General features: G+C 35.1%; 1 protein-coding gene and 1 pseudogene across 2 annotated transcripts; one reads left to right on the top strand and one right to left on the bottom strand.

Annotated features, from left to right (window-relative positions):
* Nucleotides 1–537: 537 nt before the first annotated feature.
* On the top strand, nt 538–1975 carry LOC143637646 (uncharacterized). The gene is made up of 2 exons (XM_077104982.1): nt 538–972; nt 1630–1975. The coding sequence occupies exons 1-2, from the start codon at nt 661–663 to the stop codon at nt 1759–1761; spliced, it is 444 nt and encodes a 147-aa protein (XP_076961097.1). The 5' UTR covers nt 538–660; the 3' UTR covers nt 1762–1975.
* Nucleotides 1976–15402: 13427 nt separating this feature from the next.
* On the bottom strand, nt 15403–19406 carry LOC143637674 (aspartate aminotransferase, chloroplastic-like; annotated as a pseudogene). Its single transcript, XR_013154475.1, has 11 exons — nt 19329–19406; nt 19193–19234; nt 18910–19099; nt 18743–18781; nt 18101–18190; nt 17910–18018; nt 17714–17823; nt 17456–17599; nt 16139–16305; nt 15793–16055; nt 15403–15690 (listed from the first exon to the last, which is right to left on the bottom strand). The product of XR_013154475.1 is annotated as an aspartate aminotransferase, chloroplastic-like (transcript).

Raw genomic sequence — 19406 nt, 5'->3', positions numbered from 1 at the left:
CACCATTTTCAACTATCTTTCTCCCCTGATACATGTATTATGTACAGTTAAGTTATTCAATAATCTTTTTTTCCAAACATAATAAGTAATTAATAATTAATAAGTCAATAATAATAGCATACTTAGATCGAAATATGGATTTAAACATACAAAACCTTAATTTTATAATAATAATAATATCTTAAATAAAGAAACAAAATCAGAAATAATATCGACAACACATATATAATTCATTCAACCATCTGGGCTAGCTCAGATGGCCAGGGAAATAAGAGGAAGACTTGGAAATCTCAGGTCACAGGTTCGATCCACGATCTCGAACCGGTTTTACCGGCTCTTTGTTGTGGTGCCATTTGGCCGGTGTGAGAGACGGGTTTATCCGGTAGGTGGTAGGCGTTCGCCAATAACTCACGAGTGTCCAAGCGTGGGCCGGTTAAAACAACACAATCTCAACCTCGAGCGGGTTGAAAGTCTATGTTCTAAAAAAAAATATATATATTTCATTCACATCCCACACCTCCTATAAAAGCCTTTTTTCATCTCTGCGACACATCACAAACACACATCCCCCAATTTCCAATCTCATCTTCTTCTTCTTCTCTCTCTGCACTAAATCTCCAACGCTCTCGAATCATCCATTCTCCATCACCGTCAGCTAACATGACCAAAGGCCACTGGCTTCAGTCGGCCATCACCAACGACGTCATGGTGGCTGACCTTCTGTTACGACTCAAACATTCATCAGCTTCAGGTCCAGGCTCATCTCGTGCTCGTCGGATTCCGGTTACACAGAAGCCGATTAAGATTTCAACTCTTCTTCTTCCGCCTCGCTGGGGCTACCGGAAGAACCGGTCCAAATCCGCCGTCAAAGAACACCGTGGTAGTCCTACCACGCATCTCTCGTGGAGCGGCGGTGGTGGCTCCACTAGCGATGCTCCGTCGGATCTTTCCTCCGGTAGCAGATCTGTAAAGGTTTGTATTATTATTATTATCCGATGTTCACCTGTTTTAAGCTTATCGGATCCGTTTTACGTCGGAATATTCCGTTTTCGATACGAATTTTATAAATTTTAAAGATCTAACCGAATTTTTTGATCGTCGGGAAATGTTATTCCGTTGAGAAGTTAATTACAAAAATACCCCACAGGTTATCGGGAAAAGGCAAAAAGCAATTTTCCTCTGTTTCTTGTGGGTTGTTTTTCGAAGGGTATTTTGGTCAAAACAGACGTCGTCGACCAACACGCATCAAGATCCAAGAATGAAGTTAATTATTATTGTTATTATTATTATTTTTTTTCAGACGAATTTACCCTGGTTAATTACATTTGTGGGGTAGGTGGTCAGCCCCATACGCGGAGGGTAGTTTTGTCCTTGTTTTTCGTCTTTTTTTATTATTGAATACCCGTTTTGTGAATCCGGATCTTTTATCGGATCTGTCTTCTTCACCATGACCTCTCATTCTGTAATTATTATTATTATAAATAAATAAAGATAATAATAAATGTTCAATCGAATAATCACGAAATTTGTCATCTTTAGGCGCGTGAGAGTTTGTCGGTTATATATCTTTTTGACTTGATTTATAATTTATTAATTAATTAATACTTTATTTTTTAAATAAATGTGCAGGTGAATGAAATTGGATCGATTTCAAGCCAACACCATAGAAAGAAGATGAAGAAGATGGGTGAAGAAAGGGGGTTTGTTTTGCCTGATTTGAACATGATACCGATTGAAGAAGAAGAAGAAGATATGATATGATGGTGTGAAAATAGAAGAAGAAGAAGATGATCTGATCTTGAAAGATTGCTTATGTTTCTTGATTTTGATTTGGTATATTATACATATATGGCGAGCGGTTGCGAACTAATGGCAGCTGCTAAGAAGGTGGGGTTTAGTATAGGAGGAGGAATAGGAAGTGGGTATGGGTTTAGATTAGATGAAGAAGATAATGAAGAAGAAGAATGTAAAGGATTTTGATTTACATTCGTTAATGGATTTTCTTCTTAGTTTTGGTAATGGTGGTTGCATATATGATGATGATGATATAACTTGTTTGAATGCAAGTGCAAACTAAACTGGACCATTGGTTATATGAGATTTTCAAGCTTCTATTGACTCTTATGCTATTTAAAATTAAAATTACCAGAAAGTCTTGTCTTTTGTTTTAATTTTATGTTTTTGAAACATGAAAGTGATTCGATATTAAACAAGTAAACGTTAGTTTTGATTTAGTTATAAAATACGGAATGGAAAGATAAAGTGCGCAACTTAGGATCTGATCTGTAGCAATTCACCCTCACCCACCCACCCACCCACACTTTATTAATATTTAATTAACGTTTGTTGTATAAAATATTGTTAATGCAATTTTGTAACAATAATTAGTTGTCAACAATATAATTTTCTTACATCATTTTTTATGTTAGAATATGTTTCTTAAATTGTAACTCATGTACTCCATGTACATGGTGGATTATCAACTTAATACGTGATTGCAACATTATATATTATATCAATTCTGACCGTGGATCATCTCTAAGATTAAATCCTGACCGTGTTAATTGACTCGATCAACAGTTTAACGGTTCCTCCTCATTCTCACTCCTCAATCCTAAATCGTCGACCTCCCACGTTGCCTTTACTCTGTATCTCCCCCTAGAGATTTCATTCTTCACAGGTAATTGTTTCATCTTTCGTTTCCCTCTAAATTTATTCGTCTTTCGTATGGGATTAAATTTATGTTCAGTTTGTGCTATTATCAGCCGTAGTATTGATTTTTGTTCACAGTGTAATGGAAAATCAGATTATTTTTGTTCACCGTGTATTTTTTATACCACTGAATTTTGTTATCAGATTATTATTATTATTTTTGTTTCAGTTCTATGGAAAATCAGTCCACATAGATCTCGTGGTAAGGTGTTTTCTATATACTTTGGTTTAGTAGATCATGCAATTCAAATATGGTTTAGTAGGTTCCTTAATCCTTTTCACACCTATCAGGGCCAAACATGTGCAAGTTATTATTATTACTATTATTGTTTTAGGGTTCTTTTATTATTGAATTGAATTGACGTTAATTGGTTGTTGACTTGGGTAGAATTTTTAAACCCTGATGTGTTTGTTAATATTTGAAGAATATTGATGTTTAAATTAAAGTTAGGAATTAACTTACAGTATTATTAGTGCTTACAAGCTGTTTGATGATCTGCCTAAATGTATACCTGTGGTAATTTTTAACTTTTTTATCATTTTCTTGCAGTTAGTGGATATTAATCCTACAAAATCTGTATCACTGTTTTGGGCTGCAACAAACGCGGGTGAAAAGGTCTATAGCACATTAAAAGAATGTCGGTTGTCATGAAACAACTAAACCGGTCTGATGAAGCGATTGAAGCGATAAAGTCTTTTAGGCGTTTTTGTCCAGTTGAGTCACAAGAATCACCAAATAATATTCTTCTTGGACTATACAAGGTATCTCATTTATTTTCATAATATTTTTGTGGAAAAAGTTTGTAAAACGTAATAACTTTTGTATATGTTTACAGAGATCAGATCTGGAGGATGAGCATATTGAACTGCTCAAGCAAAGCTAAAATATCAATATGACTTTTAAATATGCAATAATGATGTGTCGGATGTTTCGTTTCAATTATGTTCCTTCTTCGGTAAGTTTGACTATTTTGTTAGTTCATGTATATTTTGTTTTCACTTTCAACCTCGGTTGTTTAAGTTATGATTTAGTTACGTTTGACAGTTTCGGAGTTGAGGTTCCTATGAGTGCTACTGTAGCTGAGCTTAATTTAGTCTTACAAGAGTTACCAGTGGTCCAGTGCATTCAATTCAGGTACTTCAGCTTATGTCGTTCTGAAATTATATTAACTTAGTGAATTTTAGTTTTATAATTATTAATGGATTGGCGTATATAGTGATTTGTCTTGTATCAATTCCATTTTCTTGAAGTATTGTGGAAGCAATGAGTCTAAACCAATCTTGTGTGATCAGGAAGAAAAGCTCAAATGGGCAGAGTTGTTCAGTCTAACAAAACAGCATTCAAGGAATTGGTTGGGCTCAAATTATCTCCATAGCTTATACAATAGCTTAAAACTGTAAGTTATTTGCTTCATAAACCAATTGTTTTTTTTTATATTAGTGAAGCTTCAGGTGAATTATGGTTACAAAGGACAAGAAACATGCAACTCGTATCGCTCATGAGTAAAAAAAAATTCTCATTTGATGAGTAAAAAAATGTCTCTGATATTCTCATACGAGCTGTCTTTTTTTATTTGGTCATATGGTGTAGGGATGAGCAAATGGTACTTTTGGCATATGTATTCTGGGTTGAGTTGCCTTCAAGTATCATACCGGTACCATACCGAACACTTTCGGTACCGGTTCGGTACTGTATTTGATGTGCCAGGAATGACTGCACCCCAAACTGCAGGGGTTATCTCTTCGGGCTTTGAGAAAGGTTTCGTTAGAGCAGAGATGGTGAGTTTGATTAATAAACTGAACACCCTTTGAAAGCGGAACTTATTTTATTATTATTTTGTTAGATATACTTATTTGAATATTTTTTTAGCTTTGCTTGATTGGTGATTTACCAAACAGTTAAACCATATGATGAATAATGAAAATATGCATTTAGCATGATTTAAAAAAGCTTATAATGATCACTACTACTATCCATGTTCGTGAAAGAAATTCAAAACGTGCTGAACTTGTAGAGTTGAAAATATGATTACAAGTTACTTTGAAAATGAGAGGTGTGTTTGTCTATTTAATTACCGTCTTATAATTTTTGCTGGTATTGGTTGTGTTTTGTGTTTTCTTAGTTGTATTAGACTACTGCTGTATAAGTTAACATACTTAGTATGACCTGTACATAGAAATGTTTGTCTAATATTAGTGTATTTAGGTTCTTTGCTAAACGTTTTTTTTTCTTTTTGTGGTTTTAGTTGTTTGGTTTTAGCAGTGTGCAGTGGAGCTTGATACAACATCCATTACCGAGTATAAAGGTTTGTTTAAAATTTTACATAATCAATTAATTACCTATAAAAGTTTTCAAAAGACCAAAATAAACTATTTATAACGGGTTACCGAGACACAACTTCTAAAATCTTATCTGCAATTAGTGTTAATTATGTATCATGTTTCCCCTATTTATTTATATATTACCAAGTTACCCATGGGGATTTAATTTACTTTACACGAAATGAGTCGGATAGGTGGGCTAGGTAACTATTCAAAAAGAGCATCTTTTTGAATATGTTGAACGAGTTGGCTCAATGGATTTTCCTTTAATATTAATAAGAACTTGGTGGGTCTGGCTACGGGTGAGAACTGGTTCAGGCCGGTTACGGGTTACATGTCGGGCTATGGGTTAGGACTGGGCAGGTTGGTGGGTTCGGGATCCGGTATGTAAACAATTTCACTATATTGAATTGTTACTTTGTTATGCATATTTGAAACGAGTTTGGGTTTTATGTTCTTGAAATTGAAGATGGCACGTGAAACTGTGATTAGTTACATTATGTTTGATTACAGTTACCATATATATAAATGAAACTTATATTTCTGAAATCTTGATGTTCTACATTACTCTATCAGTTTTAATGTGATCATATCTTCATAAACTCAGTGGTTTAGTGTAAATGAATGTGCATTTGTTATCTACAGGTAGTTTAGGATTAGCATGTTATATCTAACATGTTGTAGATTTTAAACACCTTGGGTTATCTACGGGCAGTTTAGGATTAGCAATCTACGGGTAGTTTAGGATTAGCATGTTTTATCTACAGGTAAATCAATCATTTATTTTTCAAGATACACTAATCCTGTTGCTTTTAGGAAGATAGTGAGATCAAATTATCGAGTGCAGTCTACACTTGTTATTCATTATATTAACTAATTTTTTTATAGGATCGCAAATTTGGAAAAGAAAGAAAAAGGAGAAGAGTAGTTACAAGTTACACATTGGAAATGGAATGAAGTAATTGATGTTGCGAGCTCCGAGGATGAGAAATGACACGAGTAAAGAGTTAGTGTCTAAAGCCGCAACTGGGTTCACGTTTGAATGCATTTATAATAACATTCAATAGTTGTAAGCATTTTTTAGTGGACGTTCCCTTTTTTGGTTTGGTATATTAAGGTTTTTTTTTTCTAAATGTATATGATTATTGTTTTGACATCTGTATTATATATTACGGTTTAAACATGTTATGTGTAATGCATCATTTGTTTTACAAAATTTCATTAATACCTAAAATATGGTTGACAAGCATTACGAACGTTACTTATTACTTTTATTAAGTTTCAATAAATTACACAACGTTAGGGCCTATGACATATTTTAAAATCTTAAGAAAAAAGTAAGTACTATAACGCGTTTAACTCCCAAACGCAAGTTGATAAATGTCAAATATACATTGTGTTGGCCTATTATTGCAACACATATGATATGAAGTAATACAATTCTATTTTTTATTCCCATGAATTTGTACCTCCCTAAAGGTATTGGAACGTAACTAAAGTGTCGCATTTGTTACTAAATTAATGTAGTCATCACATTATTGCGATGATATTCCCGTCCACCGGACGGGTCAACTACTAGTTGTGTTAGGTAATAGATACTTCTGAGATTGCAACATTGTTTTAGGTAATAGATAATACTGAGAAATCCCCGTTAGGATACTATATCGTGTCTTATTCCAGACCTAGATGAAGCAGCGGAGAACAAGGGACGACTGGGATAGGTAATATTAGAACACGTGTACAATTTAGGGAAAATGCCACTCCCCACGTGTACAATTTAGGGAAAATCCACCCCCCCCCCCCCCAAAAAAAAAAACCAACCCAAATATGACCGGACGAAAGAGATACCTAGGTACACGTGGCGCTTAACGGAACTCTGTTGAGCATTAAATGCGCAAGTTCATAAAAGTTTGGAGATCTTCTGACAGCGACAACGATTAGAGGGTAAATCTTTTATTCCAATAAAACCGGGCATTAAATGTATATAGAGTCAACCCCGACGGGGGTACCCTCATATATAAGCGTTCACTCTCGTGTGAGTGAGATATTGAATTCTTTCAACTACTTCAATACAAGTAAATTTATTCGTACTCATGTTGCGTTGTTCATGGAATTACGATACAAACATATTACCTTAAGTTGTATCCATTAATCTATATTATGAAAATGCGAGTTTCGTATTCAACAGATAGGTCAGTCCATTTAAACCTTTTCACCACCCGAACCTCCATCAATCCCTTCCATTGCTAGACATTCACGACCTTTTTACGGTTTCGTCATTAGATACCTAAGACCATTACACATATTTTTCATGTAGTTTTGGGCTCATCTTTTGAAGCAAGAAAAAAAGGCTCTAATACGAAAGGGTGAGGGACAAAAGACGTAGTTGATGAATAGTGAGTTCATAAATATAAGAAATCATTGGTCAACCTAAATATATAATCGACAAAATGGCAAAACAGTTCCTTTATGTTTTCATGGTTTTTCAATAGTCGTCCTTTGGAAAACTTAATGACTGAAATCATATTCTATGTTTCCAAAATGTTGCACGTTACGTCCTTTTCCACTAACCCAATTAGATTTTTTAGTTAACTCGCATCACATGAGATGCACATGAGGGTATAAAGGTAATTTCATGTCCCAGATCACCCCCCCCCCTTTATAACACCCCCCCCCGGTCTTTTCAGTGTCACTTTTAATCCTTCATCTTCTCAACCTCTTCGTCTCCTCCGGTACACGATCACTATCATCGAAGTTCATCTTCCATGATCACCATCGTCGATCATCTATTCCATGTAAAAATGACCTGGGAAATACGAGAAACTCGGGAATATTATGATGTTGGCCTAATATACGGTAATGGGCAACTGAAATTACGATTTTTTTCTTTAATAATTAGGTTTATTTTTTGGGCATTTTACTTACAAAGTTATGGTATTTTGCAGCTGGTTATCCAAATATTTTTAGCTTAAGGATCCATCACGGTGGTCGGTCCTTCAAATCACACATATGTAGGAGGTACTTTTAATTTCGTGGACCTGATTGACATTGACAGGTTCTCCATTCACGAAGTTAGTGAAATGATGAATGTGTTAGGGTATTCCACTATTGATATTATCTTATATCAATTTTTACATCTTGAGAAAGGATTAGATGATGGTCTTGAAGACATGTGTAGCGACCAAGATGTGTTGAGGTTAGCTACACATGTGGAACAGCATAAGCTCATTAATGTTTATACTCAACATGGGGTTAAAGATATTAAAGAGTTTTGGTCTTCACCTAAGCTAAACATAGGCATATCATTGTCTATTGAAGAAATTGACGAGCCTAGACCTTATGCTATTGTCCCTGTTATGCAGTCAAGTGGTGTTGGGAGGTCAATTAATTTTGGGCAGTCAAGTGGTGTTGTATTAGAGGTGGATGTTGAGTTAAAGGGTGATGATGTAGATGTTGGGCAACAGATTGATAGTGGACTAGATGTTGACTGTAGGGTAGAAGGTGATAGTGGACTAGATGTTGATTGTGGGCTAGATAGTGATATTGGGCCAGAGGTTGATTGTGGGCAACATGTTGTTGGGCCAGAGGTGATTGTGGGCTAGATGGTGATATTGGGCTAGATAGAGAGGATGAGGATGTTGTGCTACAAAGTGAGGTTGATAGTGATATTGAGGGTGGGGTTGAGACTGATAGTGAGGGTGAAGATGATAGTGATGATAGTGACTTTAAAGGTAATTTATGTGATGATGATAGTGATAGTGATAGTGACTTTGACTTCAATGTGAAAACAAAGGTTGTGCATAAGGGTGAGAATGATAGTGATAGTGATTTTAGAGGTGATGAGTGCAAGCTTATTGATGATCTTGAAGTTGATTGAGGGAGTACACTAATAATGTTGACTTAGAAATGAAAGATAAGAACCTTGACCCTAAAGATATAGATATACAAGATGAAATTTAGACAATGACAAAAATACCTAGTGGGTCAGAATCTGATGAGAATGAGACTAGTATTAGAAAACACCACTTGCATACTGTTAGAAGGGCAAATGAAAATAAGGATAAGGAATCTAGAGTCAACTTTTTAATAGGGCAAGAGTTTGGGACCAAGCAAGAGGTGAAGTTGTTGGTTAAAAGACATTCAGTTGAAAGTAGGAGGAAGTTGTTTTTTGCAAAGGATGATAAAGTTAGATTAAGGGTACAATATGGTGGTTCTTTACCAGATTTTGATATTGTTGATCATGGAGTGCATATTGACAGTCAACCAAAAGCCAAAGGACATGCTGGTAAAACAAAGAGAAGTGAAGGGGGTTCTTTAGAAAAAGGGAAACAAAAGGTTGGGGTAGGTAAGAGTAAGGGCCCAATTAATGTTGGTGGTAGGGGAAAAAAGACAGACCCAGACAAATTTCAATGTCCCTGGTCAATGTTAGTTTCGAAACCAAAACGTGTTGAATCTTGGGTGTTGAGCAGATTAAATAATGAGCATAAATGCCTTCAAACAAGGAAAGTTAGTGCTTGCACATCCACCTTTTTATCTTATCAACTGCCAGATCAAGTTCACTCCAACCCTGAAATACCTGTCAAGTCTGTGCAATAACAATTTCAAAGAAAATATGAACTAGGAATTTCCAGATTAAAAGCATACAGTGCTAGGGCTAAAACCAAGAAAATGGTGCAAGGGGATTACACAACACATTATGGTATGCTTAGGGATTATGTGCTTGAATTAAAAAAACAAAATCCAGGTACCACTGTAAAAATTCAGGTTGAGGGGGGCACAGACACAAATCTACCAACTAGAAGGTTCAAAAGGATCTATGTTTGTTTTGGTGCTTTAAAGCAATGGTTTAAGGCAATGGGGAGGGATCTACTGGGTCTAGATGGTGCATTAATAAAAGGACCATTCCCAGGTCAAATTTTATCTGCAATTGGAGTTTACCCAAATAATGGAATCTACCCAGTTTCTTTTGCAGTTGTAAAGACAGAAAATCTCAGCTCTTGGACTTGGTTCCTAGAAAACTTAGGAGATGATCTGGATTTGGGTCCAAACTCATGTTTCACTTTCATGAGTGATAGGCAAAAGGTATGTTATTTAGTTTGTGTTTGTTTTTAAGTTATAACTTTCTTGTACACTGCACTATATCTGGATTTAAGTAGTAACTTTCTTGAACAGGGCCTTCTTCCTGCTATTGAAAATTTGTTTCCATGTGCTGAGCACAGATTTTGTGTTAGGCATATTCATGAGAACTTTAAAGCAACTTATAGGGGGAAGTTGTACAAAGATCTGTTATATAAGTGTGCTTATGCAACAACAATTCCTGAATTTGAGACAGCAATGGATGAGTTGAAAACATTCAACCCGGATGCCCACCTGTGGTTGTGGTTGTCCAACATTCATCCTAAACATTGGTCTAAGTCACACTTCTCAGGTATGTACTTTATCTCTTTAATGTGTCAACTGTCATATTTAGCTCTGTGTCATGTGTCAACTGTAATCTTTAATGTGTCAACTACTTTGATTTGTTCATGGGGAGGGCAGTGTCTGATATGTTGATTAACAACATGTGTGAAGTTTTTAATGGTAAGATTGTGGAAGGCAGAGACATGCCAATCATATCAGCACTTGAATACATAAGGGAATACTTAATGAGAAGGATAGTGAATGTTTTGGAGGTTATAGACAAGAGTGAAGGGTTGCTTACACCCACTGCCACCACTGAGTTGCAAAAAATCAGAACAAATGCAGCACATTATACTGTTCAGTGGAATGGGGGAGATCTATATCGGTTAGTGGCAGACCAGGTAAGCAAAGAGTTGTTGATTTGGTTAAGAGGACATGTACATGCAGAAGGTGGGAGCTGACAGGTATGCAATTGTCTATTGTATTTCATTATGTAGTTAGTTGGGTAGTGTTTAAATTATGCAATTGTTTGAACTATGTTATATATGCAACCCAGGTATTCCTTGTGAACATGTGGTGGCAGCAATTTGGCACAAGGCTCTTAATGGTGGAAGGGTTGGTGCAGTGGAAAGCTGGGTTAATCCAGTGCATAAAATGGACACATGGAGACAAGTTTATTCTTTCAAGATCAATCCAATCAATGGCAGGCCCTTATGGCCAAAGTCTCAAGTTCTTACAGCTCTTACTTCTCCCAAACATAACAAACAAGTTGGTAGACCAAAGAAGGCTAGGAAGAGATCATCATTTGAGTTAGAGGACTTGACTCAAGGTGGTAAGTTGTCAAAGAAAGAAACCAAATGAGCTTGTTCAAAGTGTGGCTCCACAGGACACAACATAAGGACATGCAAGCAGGAAAGGTGATTGGTCTTCTGGAAGATTGGGCAGGATGTAAGGATGATTTGTCTTTTGGAATGTGTTTTAGTTTATGTATGTGTTAATGTATGTTTGGATGTTGGTAATTTGGTGTTTTGAACTTGGATTAATGACTTTAGGATGATAATTTGGTGTTTTGAATTTGGATATGTAATGACTGGCTAAATGGTTGATGTAATGACTTTATTTAAATGGTTTATGTAATGACTTTGGTAGTCTCTTTATTTTACTTTATGTAATCCCTTTCTAGTGAATGTCTTTGACTAATTGAGGTAATGACTTTGGTTGATGTTGTTTAACTTTGTATTGCATTCACATTTTGGTTATTGGATTTGGCATGTCTAGGGAAGTCCCATTTTGGTCATTTGCAGTCAACATATGTCTAGTGCAGTCAAAATGAGTCTAGTGCAGTTAAAGTTGGTTATTTGCAGTCAACATATGTATAGGGCAGTCAAAATGTGTCTAGTGCAGTCAAAGTTGGTTATTTGCAGTCAACATATGCCTAGTGCAATGCACATTTGGTTTTTGCATACACAAACTCATTGTCAAATGCAAATGTGTAGTCAAAATTAACAATTAGAACCTGAAAAACAACCAATACAACCTTAAAAGGGCAATCAACCTTAAAAAACTTACATTAGGATGGTGTCATAAGTCAACAACAACAACAGTCAACAATACAAGACAACACAAACACCTAATTAACCTAAACAAAAGCTACATTCATCTAGAACAAAAGTACATAGATTACGAAACATATCCAACTAGCAATCAACATCCTTTTCATTTTGCTTGCTTTGTATCCCAGATTCTTGTTTACTTCCTCAAGCTTGTTCTTAGCTTCTTCAAGACTATTATTAGCTTCCTCAAGACTTTTCTTAGCTCTGAGAAGACCAGGTATGATATCCATGCACCTTTGACACTTTTTATGGTTAAACTATCCAATAAATTTGCAATTTGAACCCTAATTTCAAGCAAAAACATATAATTACTCGTGTTAAGCACATTCACAGAACCCTAATTCAAGAAGAGAAATAGAAAATTGTACCTGGACAGGGCATGAGTAGAACCGACGACCTGGATTTTTATCCGTCCAAGAGGTTTTAATCACGGCTTCTTTACCACATTCACAGAGCACCATCATTCACGGCTCGTAATTCCCCCCAAATTCCTCCAATTTGATAACGACTGGTAACCCTAATTTCTAATCGAATGAGGGAAAAGACGGGGGGGGGGGGGGGGGTGTTATAAAAGGGGGGAAATGATCTGGGACATGAAATTACCTTTATACCTCACGTGCATCTCATGTGATGAGAGTTAACGAAAAAATCTAACTGGGTTAGTGAAAAATGTTGTAACGTGCAACATTTTGGAAACATAGAATATGATTTCAGTCATTAAGTTTTCCAAATGACGACTTGAAAAACCATGAAAACATAAAGGACCTGTTTTGTCATTTTGTCTATATAATCCATATAATTTGTGCATAAGGAAAACTATAAAGATTGGATGTAGTCAGTTTTTTACTTTTTAGTATATTTTCCATGTATTTTAAAGATATGAAAGACTATATAGAATGAGATATGAATACTTTAAATGATCTAAAACCAAACCGGATTCTGATCATTATACATGTGATGCTAAAATGCAATTTACAGAAATTCACAATTGTGGATTTGATCTTTATTCATTGTATTGGATCATTAATATATCGGATCATAAATCCGACCATTGACAGGTCACATGACTAAGTGAGTTGTAAAGGCGTGCCAATAAGATCATATGTAATGGGGCATTATAAGGGTAGATAAAATCCCTACACAACCCTTGAGGCGTTATGAAGCTTTATAAAGGCATAAGCTTTTTTACAATAAAGCCAATATGTGTTTTGAAGTGATTATTACACATGCTTTTTACTTAAACAGGTGACGATGATGTGATGGAAAATGCCCTTCAAGGGGCATTAACAATTACTTATGGCCTAAGCATTAATCAGACATTCTTATCTTTATTTTTTTTCCCACAGACACACATTTAATATTAGGGGTGTTCTTTAGGTTTGTTTTTTGAGTTTCGGTTTCTTTGGTTTTCAAAGTTTTAATTTTAGATCCGAAACCCAACCCAAATCTCTCATGGTTTTTTCGGGTACGGGTTATTTGGGTTTGGGTTTTTTTGGGTTGGGTTAATTAGGTTTCGGGTATCGAACAAAATAAAAAAAAGTAAAGAAAAACTACAATACGAAACTAAAGCAACATATTTTTTCTTTACTCGTTACGTAAATAACTAAATAATAAATAAACACAACCCGATAAACCAACACATTCTTCTATTACATTTGTTATTAGCCATAAATAGAAAATGTATATAAACAATAAATAGACGATCAACCATATAGATGGAATAGGAACGAGTGGAATATCTATAGTTTTCAGTATACATTGTACATATCGAATAATATTATCATGTTTTTAAACAAATAGTTTATTCGGGGTGACCGAAAACCTAGAAATCAAACCCAATAACCAAACCAAATTACTTCAGCTTGGGTTCTGGTTGGCCTTTCTTGGGTTTGGGTTTTCTGGGGTTGGGTTTCGGGTAAAAATGACAGTTGTATTTAATATCTACTCAATTTTATTTACTTAAAATGCAATAATTCCCTATATTCATTTTAGAAAACTAAGTGAGTGTCCGCTCGATGCTACAGGTTACGTACGCAAACATAATATCGAACGCGTAACATGTGTCAACACGTGCATAATCTTGCAATGGAACGACGATAACCCAATGATGGTATGCGCACAACGCGACATCGGACTTGTAACCAGTGTCGGTAAGTGCATCACACAATCCCATCAGCGTAAAATTTGCCTGAACATGGGTAACAAGTGGCGAAAATCAAGAAGCAAAGCTTAAATATGTAGTAGTTTTAAATATTTTATTTTTTTAAACCAACCTGTTTTGACTCAAATCATGTTCCGACCCGTCACTGTTCTAACTCAAAACGTTCTTACCTGATCTCTTTCGACCCGAGCCCTACCGGCCCGACCCCGACCAAATTAACCGTTTTTTTGTATCAACCCATTCCGACCCTAATACGGTCTTATACAGGACCAGATCCGCCCTATTCCTAACACATAATTTCGTAACATGTTAGATTTTTACAATTAAAAAGTGTAGCAATACCATACTCAAATTAAAGAGAATAAAATGTCCCTTTTTATGGTGTATTTTGTTGTTAAAAAATATTAACGTGTGAAAAAATTATGGCCGTTAAAATGTCGTGGGATAGTTAGTTTAGAATAAGGAGTAAATGTGTAACTATATTATAAATTAACAAAAAAATAGTTAAAGTTAAAGAACCAATATTTATATTATTTCTGAAACCAATTAGGTAACCACTTAACCGTACATCATATGACCAAATACCATATTACCCATAGATTTTCAAATTTTAATGCATTGTTGATTGTACGTTAAGCATTAAATATTGAACCTCTTAATTTTAAAATTAAGAGGTCCTTGACATTTAGTATAGATAATATCCAATTTCTAAATTGATTCTCACTGTTCTTTGAAAGTTGAAACTGATAAAACGATTGGTCAGTGAAATATGAATCTGGAGTTGTATGAAATATTTATAAGAAACGTGTGAAGATGAAAACAAACATTTATATAATTTTGCATAAAGTATAATGTTGCTAAAATGGATTTTTACCATTAGCTGGAACTCTACTTTCTTGTTTCTAACAACATCGTTAGCCTTGTCATGAGCGTTGAATCTTGTGATCTAAAGTGATTCTAAACTCCAGAAAAGGGTTGGGTTACCAAGAAACGGCTGGTGTTTCCTAGCGTTTTAGAATCATTAGGAGTATCACCGGTAAACTAACCGACGCACGTAACATCAGGGTTCTTTAATCAACCAAACGCTATGAAAATCAAATCCACAACATCCATTGCTTGAACCATAAACTCCAAGAATAATCGAAATTTTGATACTAAAAGACCCAACATAAGCCTTCCCTAACCCAACGGAAAGAAACACAACTTGTATATAACTTCAACTAAAAAAGGGTTTCTCACAAAAAGTTCACATTATTTCAACAATTCTGCAAACTAATATAAAGTCCGAATAAACAAGGCTAACCTGTCTAATTATTGATTGCATTTCTTAAATTCGTAGTGGTCGTTTTTCTAACTGACATTGTGATAAGAATCAATGATAGCATTCGCAAGATATTCGCATTTCGCAGCAGATAAACCCGCCAATGATATCCTCCCGTCCTTTGTCATGTACACATGCCATTTATCGGTCATGTTATCACTCTGCAATACAAAGAAAAACGAAACAGATTAGTGTTTCCCAAAAGGGTAAAAAGGTCATTTCACAATGGGTAAGAGGCAAAAGAAAATAAGTCAATAACAAACCTGGGCTTTGTTCAAACCAGTAAAAGAAAACATGCCAATTTGTTTAAGAATGAAAGACCAATCCTTTCCGCTCTTATCCTTTGCAGATAGATTATTATACAGCTTTTGCCTCACGGATTTTATCCTTCCCGCCATCATTTCCATTTCGGCTTTCCACTCGTTAAAAAAATCAGGATTTCCGACAACGTTAGCGACAATCCGGGCCCCGAACGGGTGGGTTTGAGTACATTGGCCTTGCGATTCTTTTCAACTGGCTCTTTACCCTGTATGCAAGATTCAGCTTAACGTTATTTATTCGGAATAAATATTTAAAAATACTATTATATGTGGTCAGTTAGTATGATACCGGACGGCTGCATCGGCTGATGAACATAAGACATTAATTGCGCCGACCCTTTCGGCATAAAGACCTAGATTTTTACTATATGACTGTGCAACCAGAAGCTCCATTCCACGTGCAGCAAACAACCTCACAGAAGAAGCATCTTCATCCAGGCTTCCACTAGCAAATCCCTATATATTATAATACGAGTTCATATATGTATAGTTTCATTTAACACTTAACAGTCAAAGATGGACCCTTTTTTCTTTGGAGGATAGATGATTAATGATTGTAGGATTGTCCAATGAAAATTTTCAATTGTTACTAATGTGATCAAGTGTTGCACACATTATATTTAAAAATTTGAGTGTATGCATCAGTAACTATTTGTTCAATAAACACTGTTTTCACGGACCTGAAGTTAAGTTTTTACTTGATTTTAAAAAGAGTGAGGTGCTATGTGGCAAGGTGCTAGCCTCACGTGCACGATGCCTAAGTTATGAATAAATATAGCTCACAAACTAAAACAACTAATAACAATTCAAAAAATATACATGGAAAACTAAAAAATTTAACACCACTCTAGAAATATAACAAAAAAATTGAATTGCCATCATTAGCAATTAGAATAGGGATGACAATGACACAGGTTTGGAACGGATCCCAGTCTCATACCCGATTGTAAAACTGAATTCCATGCCTGGTTCATTACCCATCAAGTATTGGTTATACCCATTAGTTTGTTAAAAACCACTCGATGGAATTTCCAAATACATTTCTTACTATTTTAAATTTTATATGAGTTTACTACCCAAGAAAATAAGAAATATAAAGACCAAAAATTAGTGAATTAGTAGATTTTTCTATTACCCAAGGACAAATGAAAATAAAAATATCAAGAAAATGTTTACGGATATGGTTTGGGTATGTTTTGGGTAATCGGGCTAGGCATCACCTAACAACATACCCGCAATTGTTACAATAAAGCTAATCCCATATCCGCTCCCATACCAGAACACCCGCCCCATTGGCCATTACCCTTCCCAAATGTTTCGATATCGGGTTTGCCCGTCGGGTCCGGGTTCATTTGCTATCCCTTAAATTACCTTAATCCAATTAATACAAAAAACAAATAACAATTCCCAAAAATGCAGGTGATATTATTCTTTGTAATTGATATTTAGGTCAAACTCTAATACAGATTAGTGCAAAGAGCGAAAAGATGGAGACCATAAAGAACAAAAACTGTGAAACGGTTACTAGACTTGCTAATCGACAAATGTATGAAATGAAAGTGGTAAAGCAAAAAATATGGAGAGCTTAAAGGAAAAGGGACAAAACCTGATAAGCAACATCAAAGAATGGAATATGGTTCTTTTCTTCAATGACATCAGCAATTTTTTCCCATTGCTCAAGAGTTGGATCAATGCCTGTTGGGTTGTGAGCACACCCATGAAGAAGCACAAATGATCCTTCTGGAGCAGCCTGAATACACATACAATATATTTTTTAAATGTTTCAGATACCAAAATTATAAGTGAAACTTACATTTATAGAAATGATATAAAGTATAAACAATTATGGAGAAGTGGAAGTTACTTTTATGTCCGCAACCATCCCATCAAAATCTAGACCAACTGTTTTTGGATCATAATACCGATACTCAGACCAAGGAACTCTGGCATCATTGAAAATATTCTTGTGATTACCTAAAACATCATTATTATAACCATCAGTTTTTGTATACATCTAAAAGATTTGAAAACATAAACCAAACTGAAAGTAGAATCTTTACCCCAAGTTGGAGATGATATTAGAACTTTTGCTCCGGGAAAGTATCGTTCAATCAGTGCTGCAGCAACTCGAAGGGACCCGGTGCCCGAGAGACCTTGAATGGTGGCAACCTGCATTGTGAAGAAAAATAAATTAATTCAGAAACATGAATTATAAAATAGTTTATTTATAAAAGAAACTCTTAAATCATACTCTTTGTTGATGAAGAACTGGATTATCGGCTCCAAACAATAACTCAGCTGTGGCTTTGTTAAACGCAGCCAAACCTTCTATTGGAAGATACTGCATAGGCAAATAAGGTGAAATAAACTCATAAAAACAACAATAAACAAACATGTTCCCTTATTTAATAAACGAACAAGCATGAACCGATTTATTTGTTCATTTGGTTAAATAACGAACATGAACACAAGTCTTGTTCGCTAATTTGTGTTCGTGAACGTTTGCTCATGTTCAATTATGTTTGTTAGTTTACGTTACTTTAAGCTGTTCGTTTATATATACAATTTAGCTTTTTTGGATAATTACAATTTAGTCTAGTCTTATAAAATTAAAATATCACCAATTACAGTTTAATCTGGTTGTATGACTTTTTAGGCCCAACAAATGTGCATGTTTACTTTTATTTGGTTTCTGTTCAGTTATCTTTGTTCATCTACGCTCAGTTACATTCATTCATTTACGTTTGTGAACCGTTCATTTATGCTCTAAATAACGAACATGAACCACACATTTCTTCAAAGAACGAACATGAAAAAGAAAACCCGTTTGTGTTTGGTTTCCGTGTTTGTTTGTTACAAGCCTAAACAAAATTATTTGAGCATTAAAAGTTACCTCCTTGTTTTCTCCCCTTTCAAGCATAAGATTCTCAGCCTATAACATTGAATTTCAGCACCTTTATGTTGTTTTCATACGAGATAATAATAATAATAATAATAATAATAATAATAATAATAATAATAATAATAATAATCTGCACATTCAAACTAATGAACTATTACCTTTTTGACAACTTTAAGCACGTACGGCTGAAGTTCTTCAGTACGGTACGCTCCAACACCAAGGTTGAGCTTCAAATCACTTGTGTCAGCTTTGAATGCTTCAGAAACTCCAAGACTCGGGAGGAGCCATTGTAATATTATCAAACCGTGAAGTGTTGACCGCTACAGCCATTGTTATTTGACCACGAGACTGCAAATAACATCCACAACTCAATAAGTTAACATACAAATTTCCAAAACTAAATCCGAAGCATATGTAACCATATGAAATCCAAATATACACCTTTGTGTTCATAGAGAGAGATTGTTTATACTTCATGTTGTCCTGATCAATCAACAAAACAACAATCTTTAACGGTTTTCCAAGTATTTAAAATTTACATTGAGGAGTATAAACTAACCAATATTAATAATTATACCTTGCACTTGTCTTGGAAAGACAGAGCAGCTGAAGGACAAACTGACGGTAGCGAAATCGAAGCCATCTGAATAAAATA

The sequence above is a fragment of the Bidens hawaiensis genome, unplaced genomic scaffold, assembly GCF_021521415.1.
Source record: "Bidens hawaiensis isolate Kalapana, Puna unplaced genomic scaffold, B.hawaiensis_p1.1 tig00008375_1, whole genome shotgun sequence".
Lineage (NCBI taxonomy): Eukaryota > Viridiplantae > Streptophyta > Magnoliopsida > Asterales > Asteraceae > Bidens > Bidens hawaiensis.
This window is presented reverse-complemented; position numbering and strand designations above follow the sequence as displayed.

Excerpts from the sequence above, each read along its gene's own strand:
- LOC143637646 (XM_077104982.1), top strand. The coding sequence starts at position 661 with ATGACCAAAGGCCACTGGCTTCAGTCGGCCATCACCAACGACGTCATG. Across the intron at positions 973-1,629 it reads CCGGTAGCAGATCTGTAAAG|GTGAATGAAATTGGATCGAT; the intron begins GTTTGTATTATT and ends ATAAATGTGCAG.